We start from the raw sequence: 15,457 nt of genomic DNA, 5'->3' as shown, positions 1-15,457 counted from the left end.
CATACCCTCTCAACCCTTCAAGTTTCATTTTGTTTGCTTCCTTCTTTCTGGGTGCTTCCTTTTTTTGTCAGCTGGTGAATTTTAAATGAGGTATATGCTTTCCAGTCATATCTCTTTTTTTCCCCTTTGTTCATCAGACGACGACTTCCATACAGACTGACATCTGCTGTGGCATTCTGCAGATGGAAGCACAGTAAAAGGCCCCTGTGTGTTTGTCTGTAAATGACTTTTGGTAATTGTGTTCCAATCGGCAACGGTCTGTATAAACTGATAAATACAGTACCCAGAATCAGTTGCACATGAGAACTCTGTAATAATGTATGTAGCTGAAGAGATTCAGCTTGATACACTTAAGAAAGGCAGTATGGGGCTCAATAAATAAGTAAATGAATAAAAGTGTACCCGCAAATGAAAATCTTGAGAAATCACAGGCACTCAGTTTCTAGCTATGAAGAATTTCTTAAGTTGTGATTCTAATATGTGGTAGTGATACTTCCTGGTGGTTCATTAATTATATATTTGCTGTTTATTGCAGGTGTCCTTATGTGAAGCGGTGCTCCCGTACCTGTTAGATTTGGTACTTGCAGGCAAGGAAAAAGTATGCAGCTCTATTGTCATACACCACTTACAGCATTTCTTCAAAGAGCACTTCCAAAAGCACTTGCAGTTAGTTAAGAAGTTAAATACACTGTCGGAAATGAGAACAGATAGTAAGTCAACTGTTAATTGTCTCATCTTACAAGCTTAAGAACTCCTAACAACATATTTTAGGATAAAAAAATTAAAATAACTGCAGATCTCCCTCCTCCCCGTCTCTCATGCGTGCAAAGGAAAGAATTTATATGTTCAGTGCATGCAGTTAATGACTCAAATATAAATGGTTGGTGTGAAGTAGCATGTAGAAGCTTTAGGATTAAAGGACATCATTCACCGAAAAGCAGAAGTGTCAAGTCATTGAAAGGCACGCACAAAAGAAGGAAAACTTGCTAGCTTTCAACTTGTCAAAAGATAAGCTAGAATGCACACACCCCTATTTAGTGCTGACTAGACAGACAGTGCCACTGCTGTTTTGCAGCAGGTGGGCTGGCTGTGATGGGGTTATTGTAGGGCAGGGTGGGTAGAGGGAAGTGGGAGATCAGAAATAAGGAGAGTGCTGGGTGTGTGTGGCTAGTGGCTTGAAGGGGTGCAGCCTGTTTACTGGCTAGAAGTGTAAGAGGGAGGGGTGGCAGTTATACTTGTGGCTGGTGTTAAGTAGCACACGCTGAAGGCTATGTGAGGACATGAAATTGGAGAGGAGGGGGGAGAGTAGTGGGAGTGGGGAGTGTGTGACAGAATGAAGGGACATCCTGAAGGCTACATGAGGACATGACTGGTGGCACCGGGGAGAGGAGAAGGGGGGCTGTTGACAGAATGGAGGAAGGGGAAACTGGTGGGTATGGAGGGTGCGGGGACAGTGGGTTATCTGAGATTGAGGCCAGATGATTATGGGAGCGGAATATGTGTTGTAAGGATAACTCCCATCTGCGTAGTTCAAAGAATCTGTTGGTGGAGTGAAGGATCCATATGGCTCAAGTAGTAAAGCAGCCACTGAAACAGAGCATGTTGTGGTCAGCTGTATGTTGTGCCACAGGGTGGCCAACTTCGTTCTGGACAATAGTTTGGCAACGGCCATTCATCCTGGTGGACAGCTGGTTGATAGTCGTACCAACATACAAGGCTGTGAAGTGTTTGCGGCAGAGTTCGTATATGACATGGCCGCTTTCACAAGTGGCTTGGCCTCTGACGGGGTAGGATAAGCCTGCACAGGACTGGAGTAGGAGGTGCTGGGCAGGCAGATTTGGCAGGTCTTGCACCCTGGCCCGCCACAGGGATATGATCCCTGTTGCAAGGAATTAGGAGTGGGAGTGGCATTGGAATGGACTAGAATTTTGTGTAGGTTGGTGGACAGTGGAACACCACTTTAGGAGGGGGGGAGGACCTCAGGTAGGATATCCCTCATTTCATTGCAGGAGGAGAAAATCATAAATACAAGTACACTAAGATAAAACTACATTCCTTTGCAATGCGTAATATAAATATTTTTACGAGGGTGAGTCAAATGAAAACCTTAAATATTTTTAAAAAATATTGTTTATTGTGCAGAAGTGGTACAAAGCTGTATCACTTTTCAACATAACCTCCCCCACGCTCAATGCAAGTCCTCCAGCACTTACAAAGTGCATAAATTCCTTTAGAAAAAAATTCTTTTGGTAGTCCGCGCAACCACTCGTGCACCGCATGGCATACCTCTTCATCAGAACGGAACTTCTCTTCTCACATTGCATCTTTGAGTGGTCCAAACATATGGAAATCACTTGGGGCAATGTCTGTTGAGTATGGTGGTTGAGGAAGACACTCAAAATGCAGGTCGGTGATTGTTTCAATGCCATACGGGCATTGTGGGGCCTTGCATTGTAATGTTGCAAAAGGACACCTGCTGACAGCAGTCCGCGTCGCTTTGATTTGATTGCAGGCCGCAGATGATTTTTTAGAAGATCTGTGTATGATGCACTGGTGACAGTGGTCCCTCTATGCATGTAATGCTCTGAAATGATACATTTTTCGTCCCAAAAGAGAGTCAGCTTAACCTTCCCTGCTGATGGTTCTGTTCAAACTTCTTTGGGTTTGGTGATGAGGAATGGCGCCATTCCTTGCTCGCTCGCTCTGTTTCCGGTTGATGGAAGTGAAACCAGGTTTCGTCCCCAGTAACAATTCTTGCAAGGAAGCCATCACCTTCTCGTTAAAATCGTGGAAGAAGTTCTTCGCAAGCGTCAACATGTTGTTCTCTCATTTCAGGAGTCAGCTGCCGTGGTACCCATCTTGCAGACACTTTGTGAAACTGGAGCACATCATGCATAATGTGGTGTGCTTACCCCTGACTAATCTGATAACATGCTGCAGTGTCATTCAGTGTCACCTGGCGGTTATCCTTCACTGTGGCTTCGACTGCTGCAATGTTCTGTTGAGTCACAACTCGTTGTGCCTGACCTGGACGAGGAGCATCTTCCACTGAAGTCACACCATTTGCGAACTTCCTACTCCATTCATAGACTTGCTGCTGTGACAGACATGCATCACCGTACTGAACCTTCATTCATCGATGAATTTCAATAGGTTTCACAACTTCACTATGCAAAAACTGAATAACAGAACGCTGTTCTTCCCTGGTGCAAGTCGCAAGTGGGGTGGCCATCTTTATACTGATACTGTGACAGTATGTGTGCATCTGCACTATGCTGTCACCTACAGGCCATTCTGCACGCTGTTTGTAGCACTAGCACGCCTACGGTACCTACTTACAAGATAATAGCGCAAAATTTTGATTTGTTATTACAAATTTAAGGTTTTCATTTGACTCACCCTCGTATTTGGGAGTATTTCCCAAGTGTTTATAAATAATTGTTAGTATGAAATGTTTGAAGTGATATGTGAAAGATGGTGCAGGGGTGCTGTGCAGGTTTTGTGATAGTTTCATTGGAGGAAATACTGAAATACAGAAAATAGTCAAGTAATTGACTCTGCTCTGATATTTTTGATTCTGCACATTGAACAAAGTCACAGCGAAACAGGAGAGGAAGATTAAGAAAGATCTTAACGCTGCAGTGGACACTACTGGAGAGGATGGTAAGCATGTGAAGAAAGGCAAAGAAAAGTGGGACATCAGTCAGAGCAGAAAAAAAAACAGTATCTTGACAGTTTTGTCACTGATTTGGGGAGGAGGGGAGAGGGACATTCATGTGATGTGGGTGCTTTCATTAGGATATCAGTCAAGCTGCTTTCAATAGGATATGTCATTTCACAGAAAGTAGAAAATTCCCACTGATAGATTCAAGCTGTGGAAAACATGTCAGTTAGCTGTTGCAGGAAGTATTACAGTGGATCTTTGATTTTGTGTTCTCCGATTTTATGTTTTTCATAATTCTACGCCGTAAATTCATAGTCTCTGTGAAAAACTCATAAGGTCAATGCTGAAAATTCCCAGATTTTACATTTCTTCCTAGTAAGCGTTACCTCGATTCGAAGTTCTTACTCAGCGTCTCACTTGACTTCATCCTGTTTTCTTCCTATTGACTTTTAATGTGACTAAACGAGTTGTAAGTGACACACAAGACTGATCGTTTTCAAAATTGGTGGTGGTGAAGTTAAGGGAATATTTTAGGCTGTTGTGGAGAGGGGAGACGAGAGAGTAAATGGTGAATAAAGCACAATCGGTGTTGCCAACACAATGGAAGAATAAGACAGTCGATGCAAAGTGTTCCAGACCGAGCCAGTACATGACGAAGCGGCTCAATCACCACCTTTTCTTGTGCCACTTATAACTCAATCTTACCTTATTTCATGAATTTCCGATGTTATGCATACAGCATCAGTATCAATTGTAAACATTTTAAATTCAAACTGAGTCTTGAAGAGTATTCTTGGTCATAACCGAGGAAACGCCGCCTATTTCCGGCTAGTGAACTCTTTGGCTGGCGACTCAAGTCACCCAACAGTCAGTGCAGCCACCACACCGCACTAACACACATAAAATGAGGTCATATACTGGATGTGAGGAGAGCTAGTGCAGATAGGGGTGAAAGCATTTTGTGAAGTTCTGATAATATATTTTTCGTGCAGATGATGTGCTATGAGAGAGATGTCACATGGAAATAGAACAAGGGTTTTGTGATAGCTTTCATGTTCAAATCTGACACAATAAAACTGCAACAAATACATACACTCCTCATGTATATACTTTCACCACACACAGTAGATTGTAAAGATTGGCAACAGTGGTAGAGGGCATGAAGTAAAACTGTAGCACCAGAGATTTCTTTCAGATTTACATTTTACACAGTGTACAGAAATTCACTGAGCAGACTTCTAATAAGGTTGTAACGTCAACTAGGGAAGTAAACTCATTATTTCATGTCTGTGTTTCTCTCATCAAGCCTAAAATAACACTTTAACATATTTAGCATATGAAGTGTGGCTTGTAAGAAAAGTATTAAAAAATAACAGCTATAGTGACGAAGTTTGTCATTAAGCAGATGTCTGCATTTATGCTCATGGTTTAACCACCTAGCTGCTGTGATGTTTTTCCTTTAATTCAACATGTTCATCAATTTTTGCTTTTATCTGGGTGAGCACAAAGGATGATCTCTCAAAAACGTGTGTTTTGAAGTATAATTTGTGGTTGTAACATGCTGGAAAATAGACTGATTACCTTGTCCCAGATACCAATTTCAATTTTTTGATGAGTTTTCACTTTGTGTTACACATTTGTGATTTTTTAAGAACTGATGGAATTCATTACCACAAATTATTGTATAAACATTGTATTGTACATTTAATTTCCTTCACTTACACAGAGTGCAGAGGATTGCAATTTTTAATCATATATCCCAATGACATGTGTTTTTGCTTGTATTTTGGGGGTTTTAACATTTTCCTCAATTCTGCATTTTTCTCAGTTTTGTGGTTTTTTAAGTCTGGACCACATAAGAATGTAAAATAGGGGTTTGACTGTAAGTTTCAGATTCCAGGTCACAGACATTTCAGGTGAAAAGCACAAATCAGCCCGGTGGAAGAGGACTTCAAAACTCAGTGTAAGAATTTTTCAGATGAGGATCTTATTGTGCTAGTTGGTGGGAGAGTGCTACAGTGCTGAGAATAGACTGGTAACAATTGTTACAACAGTGAATCATACAAATGTTGATTTTGTTTCTGTTTTGAGGAATTATGTTTGACCCTATTGGACATTATAGGAGTTGGATCAGTATGGAGTGACTGAGATTGTCATTTACTGGGACTGACGTAACATTAGTTGCTGTTGACATTACTGTCAGGTGGAATGTTGCTAGCTATGGCATAAATCATTAAAAGTAAGAGGGTGGGACGTTTACTAGGGTGATAGCAGAAAACTTGATGGAGGAGTCTGCTGATCAAGATAGTACCTCTGTAGTCTCTGGTGTGAATACAGCTCCTTTCTTCAAATTGTTGATATTAAAGGAGGTTAATATAACTGAAAATTTAAAGTTTGAAACTTGCTAGTATAAAATGAGTTAGTTTCTTACATGAAATTATTATAGTGCTAAAAGTAAAATTTATGAATTTTGTTTTTGTTTAAATGAACTGTGGCCTACATCTACATCTACATCCATACTCCGCAAGCCACCTGACGGTGTGTGGCGGAGGGTACCTTGAGTACCTCTATCGTTTCTCCCTTCTATTCCAGTCTCGTATTGTTCGTGGAAAGAAGGATTGTCGGTATGCCTCTGTGTGGGCTCTGATCTCTCTGATTTTATCCTCATGGTCTCTTCGCGAGGTATACGTAGGAGGGAGCAATATACTGCTTGACTCTTCGGTGAAGGTATGTTCTTGAAACTTTAACAAAAGCCCGTACCGAGCTACTGAGCGTCTCTCCTGCAGAGTCTTCCACTGGAGGTTATCTATCATCTCCGTAACGCTTTCGCGATTACTAAATGATCCTGTAACGAAGCGCCCTGCTCTCCGTTGGATCTTCTCTATCTCTTCTATCAACCCTATCTGGTACAGATCCCACACTGCTGAGCAGTATTCAAGCAGTGGGTGAACAAGCGTACTGTAACCTACTTCCTTTGTTTTCGGATTGCATTTCCTTAGGATTCTTCCAATGAATCTCAGTCTGGCATCTGCTTTACCGACGATCAACTTTATATGATCATTCCATTTTAAATCACTCCTAGTGCGTACTCCCAGATAATTTATGGAATTAACTGCTTCCAGTTGCTGATCTGCTATTTTGTAGCTAAATGATAAGGGATCTATCTTTCTAAGTATTCACAGCACATTACACTTGTCTACATTGAGATTCAATTGCCATTCCCTGCACCATGCGTCAATTCGCTGCAGATCCTCCTGCATTTCAGTACAATTTTCCGTTGTTACAACCTCTCGATACACCACAGCATCATCTGCAAAAAGCCTCAGTGAACTTCCGATGTGATCCACCAGGTCATTTATGTATATTGTGAATAGCAACGGTCCTATGACACTCCCCTGTGGCACACCTGAAATCACTCTTACTTCAGAAGACTTCTCTCCATTGAGAATGACATGCTGCATTCTGTTATCTAGGAACTCCTCAATCCAATCACGCAATTGGTCTGATAGTCCATATGCTCTTACTTTGTTCATTAAACGACTGTGGAGAACTGTATCGAACGCCTTGCGGAAGTCAAGAAACACGGCATCTACCTGTGAACCCGTGTCTATGGCCCTCTGAGTCTTGTGGACAAATAGCGCAAGCTGGGTTTCACACAATCGTCTTTTTTGAAACCCATGCTGATTCCTACAGAGTAGATTTCTAGTCTCCAGAAAAGTCATTATACTTGAACATAATACGTGTTCCAAAATTCTACAACTGGTCGACGTTAGAGATATAGGTGTATAGTTCTGCACATCTGTTCGACGTCCCTTCTTGAAAACGGGGATGACCTGTGCCCTTTTTCAATCCTTTGGAACGCTACGCTCTTCTAGAGACCTACGGTACACCGCTGCAAGAAGGGGGGGGGGGGGGGGGCAAGTTCCTTCGCGTACTCTGTGTAAAATCGAACTGGTATCCCATCAGGTCCAGAGGCCTTTCCTCTTTTGAGCGATTTTAATTGTTTCTCTATCCCTCTGTCGTCTATTTCGATATCTACCATTTTGTTATGTGTGCTACAATCTAGAGAAGGAACTACAGTGCAGTCTTCCTCTGTGAAACAAATTTGGAAAAAGACATTTAGTATTTCGGCCTTTAGTCTGTCATCCTCTGTTTCAGTACCATTTTGGTCACAGAGTGTCTGGACATTTTGTTTTGATCCACCTACCGCTTTGACATAAGACCAAAATTTCTTAGGATTTTCTGCCAAGTCAGTACATAGAACTTTACTTTCGAATTCATTGAACACCTCTCGCATAGCCCTCCTCACGCTACATTTTGCTTCGCATAATTTTTGTTTGCCTGCAAGGCTTTGGCTATGTTTATGTTTGCTGTGAAGTTCCCTTTGCTTCCGCAGCAGTTTTCTTACTCGGTTGTTGTACCACGGTGGCTCTTTTCCATCTCTTACGATCTTGCTTGGCACATACTCATCTAACGCATAATGTAAGATGGTTTTGAACTTTGTCCATTGATCCTCAACACTATCTGTACTTCAGACAAAAGTTTTGTGTTGAGCCATCAGGTACTCTGAAATTGCTAAACAGAAAAATCTTCCTACCATTTTTAATGTTTCTATTTATGGCTGAAATCATCGGTGCCGTAACCGCTTTATAATCGCTGATTCCCTGTTCTGCGTTAACTGTTTTAAATAGTTCGGGTCTGTTTGTCACCAGAAGGTCTAATATGTTATTGCCACGAGTCGGTTCTCTGTTTAACTGCTCAAGGTAGTTTTCAGATAAAGCACTTAATAAAATTTCACTGGATTCTTTGTCCCTGCCACCCGTTTGAACATTTGAGTCTCCCAGTCTATATCCGGCAAATTAAAATCTCCACCCAGAACTATAACATGGTGGGGAAATCTACTCGAAATATTTTCCAAATTATCCTTCAGGTGCTCAGCCACAACAGCTGCTGGACCAGGGAACCTATAGAGACATCCAATTACCATGTCTGAGCCTGCTTTAACCGTGACCTTCACCCAAATCATTTCACATTTTGGATCTCCGTCAATTTCCTTCGATACTATTGCACTTCTTATCGCTATAAACACGCCTCCCACTTCACTGTCCAGCCTGTCTCTGCGGTATACATTCCAATCTGAGTTTAGGATTTCATTACTGTTTACGTCTGGTTTCAGCCAACTTTCTGTCCCTAGTACTATATGGGCGTTGTGACCGTTTATTAATGAGAGCAGTTCTGGGACCTTTCTATAGACGCTCCTGCAGTTTACTATTAGCACATTAATATTGTTATTCCCTGTTGCATTTTGCCTACTCCTACCTTGCCGCGTCTCAGGAGGCATCTTGTCAGGCCTAGGGAGGGAATTCTCTAACCTAAAAAAACCCCATGTGCACTCCACACGTACTCTGCTACCCTTGTAGCCACTTCCGGTGTGTAGTGCACGCCTGACCTATTCAGGGGGACCCTACATTTCTCCACCCGATAGCGGAGGTCGAGAAATTTGCACGCCAGACCTCCGCAGAATCGTCTGAGCCTCTGGTTTAAGCCTTCCACTTGGCTCCAAGCCAGAGGACCGCGATCGGTTCTGGGAACGATACTACAAATAGTTAGCTCTGATTCCACCCTGCGACCGAGGCTTTCTGCCTTCACCAATTCCGCCAACTGCCTGTACGAACTGAGGATGACCTCTGAACCCAGACGGCAGGAGTCATTGGTGCTGACATGAGCAACAATTTGCAGTCGGGTGCACCCAGTGCTCTCTATTGCCGCCGGTAGGACCTCCTCCACATCTTGGATGAGACCCCCCGGCAAGCAGACAGAGTGAACACGGGCCTTCTTCCCCGACCTTTCCGCTATTTCCCTAAGGGGCTCCATCACCCGCCTAACGTTGGAGCTCCCAATAACTAGTAAACCCCTCCCCCCCGTGTGCCTGCTCGGACCTTGCTGAAGGAGCAGCCACATGTCCACTCACAGGCAGAGCGGGCGATGCCACACAGCCAGCCTCCACATTGACCCTCCGCCTCGTGCGCCGCGAACGCCGCTGAACCCGCCACTCGACTTGGGGAGAGGGTGGCGCAACCGCACCCTGTACCCGCGAAGATGTCTCAACAGCAGGGACAGTGGGTGAAGCATGTAACACCTGGGGTGTACCTTGCGATGCACCAGACGCCCCACTGCCGCTACAGTCTGAGGCAGCAGCCTGAAGACGGCTGACCGTGGCCATCAACATGCTCAGCTGTTCGCGAACAGTGGCCAGCTCCTCCTGCGTCCGTACACAGCAGTCACACATCCTATCCATCCTAAGGAATCAATTTACTGAAGAGAGTTAATCAACTTTTAACTAGACTGCTAATTCACTAAAGGTGGCTGTTTATTGACTAAACTGTGGTTGCTAGCCATTTCTTGTAGAAAACAATGAAAATAGCACTACCTGTCTCTGGTCTACAAATCATATGGATAAGCCTTTCAGAACTCAGGGTATCCACTGAAATAAGAATTTCTTTATTTATTTTATTTTACTTGTCCAGGACTTAGATATACAAAATAATTAAAATGCAACATGATAAATAAAAGTACTGTACAGTAATACAAGATACTGACAGTAATAACAAAATACTGCAAGACATTTATGGTTTTCTATTAAATTGACCTCAGTTCCAGAATCCTGCGGTTTTGATGGCCTTGCCATTTGCTGCATAAAGATCTTCCGTAGTGCAAGGATCAGGCAGGTAGACCAGGAGATGTGTGTCATGAAGGTTGCCACACTCACATAATTCCTCCTCATTGCCCTCATTGGTGTAGCCTCAATTGCTGAGGCTCACCTTGCGCCTTGATACTCCTGTCCTCATCGGTCTAGAGCTTTCCATGTCACATATGGGAGATGAAAGCCTATGGCAGGTTCGTCTTTGATGTTCTTCCTGTGCCTTACAGTTAATGAATCTCGCCATAGCTCTGTTTGACACGTTCCGGGTACTGAGGGAATTGGTGATGTGTGCGTGAAGCTCCTTCTTGACCTCGGCCTTGACCTTTCTGCTTCATGTCTGAACAGGTGGTGCCTGGGGTCGATTTCCTGCTTGTTTTTTCTCAATACCTGCAGCTGTTCTTCTGCAGATGTCAGGTGGCGCTATACCCATAATTTGATAGATTTTGGTGATTAGATTAGATTTACTTTCATTCCAATTGATCCGTAGTGAGGAGGTCCTCCTGGATGTGGAACATGTCAGAAAAACAACAATACATGACAAATATTTACAACTAAAACAAATAAAGTAATGTACCATTCCACAGGTCCCAAGTGGAATGATCGTCATTTTTAATGAACACTAAGAGTCATTTTACAAATACTAATGCACTGAATTTAAAATAAAAAACGTTTTTTTATTTATTTATAAGGTAATAAACATGTAATACAACTACTGTAATACTTATTTACAATGAACACATTACTGCACTGAAATGGTGCAGAAGTTAGATTATACTTACACACACACACACACACACACACACACACACACACAAATTTTCAGTGAACACATTACTGCACTGAAATTGTGCAGAAGTTATGTTGTACTTATATACAAATCAGTTGGTTTTACTAAGAAATTCATCAATGGAGTAGAAGGAGTTGGCCACCAATAAATCCTTTAGGCTTCTCTTAAACTGAATTTCATTGGTTGTTAAGCTTTTTATGGCTGCTGGCAAGTTATTGAAAATGTGTGTTCCTGAATAATGCACACCTTTTTGTACAAGACTAAGTGACTTTAAATTCTTGTGAAGATTATTCTTATTTCTAGTATTGATTCCATGAATTGAGCCGTTGGTTTGAAAAAGTGATATATTTTTAATGACAAATTTCATTAAGGAATAAATATACTGGGAAGCTGTAGTTAGTATCCCTAGTTCCCTAAACAGGCTTCTGCAGGATGTTCTTGAGTTCACACCACATATAATTCTTACTGCACGTTTTTGTGCCCGGAAAACTTTAGCTTGGCTTGATGAATTACCCCAAAAAATAATCCCATATGACATTATGGAATGAAAGTAAGCATAGTATGCCAGCTTTTTCATTTTTATATCCCCTACGTCTGACAAAATTCGCATTGCAAACAGAGATTTGTTAAGACGCTTCAGCAGTTCTGTGGTGTGCTCCTCCCAATTGAATTTATTATCAAGCTGTAATCCCAAGAATTTAACACTGTCCACTTCTTCTATCTTCTTGTCATCATATGTTAGACATATACTCTTGGGACACCCCTTACAAGTTCTGAACTGCATGTAGTGTGTTTTTTCAAAGTTTAGTGACAAAGAATTGGCTAGGAACCAGTGATTAATGTCCACAAATATTTTATTGGCTGATCTTTCTAAGACTACACTTGATTTGCTATTTATTGCAATGTTTGTATCATCGGCAAACAAAACAAACTTGGCATCTGGTAATGTTACTGATGAAAGGTCATTGATATACACAAGAAAAAGTAAGGGCCCCAAAATGGAACCTTGTGGGACCCCACATGTAATTAGTTCCCAGTTGGATGATGCCTGATAGACATGTATCAAGCTCTTTCCTAATAACACCCTTTGTTTCCTGCCAGAGATATAAGATTTGAACCATTTTGCAGCATTTCCTGTTACACTATAATATTCTAGTTTACTTAAAAGGATATTGTGATTTACACAGTCAAATGCCTTTGATAGATCACAAAATATACCAGTTGCCTGCAATTTTTTGTCTAATGAATTAAGCACATTTTCACTGTAAGTGAAGATAGCCTTCTCAATATCAGAACCTTTTAGAAATCCAAACTGTGACTTTGACAGTATGTTATTTGAGATAAGATGGTTATAAAGACGACAGTACATTACTTTTTCGAAAATTTTTGAGGATGCTGGTAACAGTGAAATTGGACGGAAATTTGATGCTATTTCTTTATCTCCCTTCTTAAACAGTGGCTTAACTTCAGCATATTTCAGCCATTCAGGAAATATTCCACTGATAAACGACTGGTTACACAGATAGCTTAATATGTTACTTAGCTCAGAATCACATTCTTTAATTAACTTTGTTGATATTTCATCATACCCACTAGATGTTTTTGATTTTAAAGATTTTATGATGGACATTATTTCTGTTGGGGTAGTGAGGGTCAAATTCATATTATGGAAATCACTTGAAATGTCTGGTCTAAGGTAATCCATAGCAGCATCTACCGAACCTGACAACCCCATCTTTTCAGTAACAGTTATAAAATGTTTGTTAAAAAGTTCTGCAACACTATACACATCTGTCACCAATGTATCATTTAATGCTATTTGTTCCTCTTCATGTCTGGTTCTACCAGTCTCCTCCTTCACTATATCCCATATTGTCTTTATTTTGTTATCTGATATGGCTATCTTTTCCTTGTAATATATTTGCTTTGACATCCATATTACAGTCTTTAATATTTTGCAGTATTTCTTATAATGTGCTATAGCATCAACATTGGAAATGTTTCGGATTGACAGATACAGTTTTCTTTTTGTTTTACAAGATACCCTTATTCCTCGAGTAATCCATGGCTTCTTTGTAGATTTTCCTCTAACCTTGGTAAGTTTTGGGGGAAAGCAGTGTTCAAATAAGGTAAGCACTTTATTAGCAAAAATGTTATATTTTTCATTCATGCCATGAGCACTGTAAACATCAGTCCAGTGAATGTCTCTGAGGAGTGTCCTAAAATAATCAATTTTTGGCTTACTGATTACCCTCTTGAGCTCAGATTTAACAGATTTTATATCCTGTTCAGTATTAACATTTAACAGAAGGAACTGCATGTCATGGTCTGAGAGGCCATTGGCTATTGGTTTTGTAATATAATTTTGTTCATTGGACTTTTCTATAAAGATATTATCAATGGCTGTTTGTGAGCAAGTGGCTATCCTAGTGGGGAACTTTACTGTGGGAATTAAGTTGAATGATAGTGTTACTAACTCAAATAAGTTCTTATTCGGAGAGTCTTTAAGGAAATCTACATTGAAATCACCAGCAACCACTATTTCTTTGTTTTTGGTTATTAAATGGGCCAGTACAGCTTCAAGGTGGTTTACAAACAGATTAAAGTTACCTGCAGGTGCCCGATATACACTTAATATTATGAAAGATTTTTTGTGAAAATCTAATTCTGTTGCACATGCTTCCATATGCTGTTCTAGGCAAAATTTATGAATGTCTATGTTCTTAAATTTATGACAGTTCCTGATGAATGTGGCAACTCCTCCTTTCTCCATTTCTGATCTACAAAAGTGAGATGCTAACCTAAACCCTGTAACACTTAAAAGTTCTATACCAGTGGTCACATGATGTTCAGAGAGGCAGATTATGTCAGCTGGGTTTGAAGACTCTAATTCATCTATGCATATAGTTAATTCATTAATTTTATTTCTCAGTCCTCGAATATTTTGATGCAATAAAGATAGCTGACATTTCACATTGTCTGAGTTAAAATTGGGTGGAGTTAAAATATCTGCTGACAGTTGAAAATTCTTAACCAATGGCTGTTTATGCTGATGTAATAAGCTGGAATTATGTTTTTTGATTTCTTTTTCAAACTGAAGGTTTGTCTCAGTTCTAACCTCTCTTAAAATTTGCTTTCTTTCTGTCCTCCCTACCCTAAAAAAGGGTCTTTTCTGAATCCTATAACCACTGGTATTTTACCACTCATGACAGTGCCTCCCCCCTTTAACTTTCCTGCTATTTCCCCAGCCAATTTACCCTTCCCCTTCCTGTTGAGGTGAAGGCCATGCCTAGTATAATCCCACCTACTGAGAGAATCAACATGAACCACACCAATGTGTGACCCCGCACCCGACATGAGCAGCCGTTCCAGCTCCAAATTAACTCTCTTGACAGAAGAGTTCAAATGAGGTCGGTCATGGCGCCCAAGAACAGATACAAACTCAACACTAGTATGCTTCGATGCTGATGCAATCTTCGCCAGGTCACACTCTATACTGTACCCAGGATTTCTGTCAATACTGTTACCTGCCCCACCCACTATAACCACGGTGTCTTCCTTAGTGAAATCTTTGCAAAGTGATCCTAAATCCTCTGTCACCTGCTCCAGACCAGCACTACTTTTCAATCTGCTGCTGAAAGTTTGTTGTGCCCTGTCTACACCTGCAACTGCGTGAGGCTCACCAGCTTCTAACTGAAGCAACAGGTCAAATCTATTTTCCACATTCACCATAAAGCTGTCAGACAAAGTTCTAGGCCTGTTCCTCCTGTTGCCTGTTGCCACTTCCCACCTCTCTTTACCCTTCTCCCTCCTTAACCTGTCAAGATCTCCCCTGGCCTTGTCTAATTCAGCCTGAAGGGCAGCAATTTTCCCCTCCTGTTCCAGTATCTTCCTATCTCTACTACAAATCCTACAAAACCACTGATGAGTCTCATTTACTTCCCCTATTCCCACGCCACTACAGTCACCCACATGGAAAAAACTACAGCACCCATCACACCAAAGCCCCGACCTAACAATTCTACGGCAAGTCAAGCACTTTTCACTCATGATAAACGTAATAGTTGATTAAGAATAAGTCAGTTAAATTACAGATAAACACGAAAATATGGTTACACAAATTTGGCCTATACGCAACTGTGTGTAAACAAAAACAAAAGTGCAAAGTTTCTGAAACAACAAGTTAAACTTTACGCTACTTTCCGGAAATGCTAGTTAAATAATGAAGAGGTAAGCTAAGTTAAATTGCTGGAGAGAGCAAGGAACAACTAAGCGAAATTCTATAGATTTGCTGCAGCAGAAC

At 41.1% G+C, this 15,457-nt stretch overlaps 1 protein-coding gene across 1 annotated transcript in view; it reads left to right on the top strand.

Moving 5' to 3' along the window:
* Positions 1-15,457, top strand: part of LOC126456248 (serine-protein kinase ATM-like) — a 445,804-nt gene that overhangs the window by 270,971 nt on the left and 159,376 nt on the right. The window contains exon 31 of the mRNA XM_050091998.1: positions 536-710. Coding sequence (XP_049947955.1) covers positions 536-710 — 175 coding nt within the window. The remainder of the gene's footprint in view (positions 1-535; positions 711-15,457) is intronic.

Source organism: Schistocerca serialis, chromosome 2 (genome assembly GCF_023864345.2).
Source record: "Schistocerca serialis cubense isolate TAMUIC-IGC-003099 chromosome 2, iqSchSeri2.2, whole genome shotgun sequence".
NCBI lineage: Eukaryota > Metazoa > Arthropoda > Insecta > Orthoptera > Acrididae > Schistocerca > Schistocerca serialis.
This window is presented reverse-complemented; position numbering and strand designations above follow the sequence as displayed.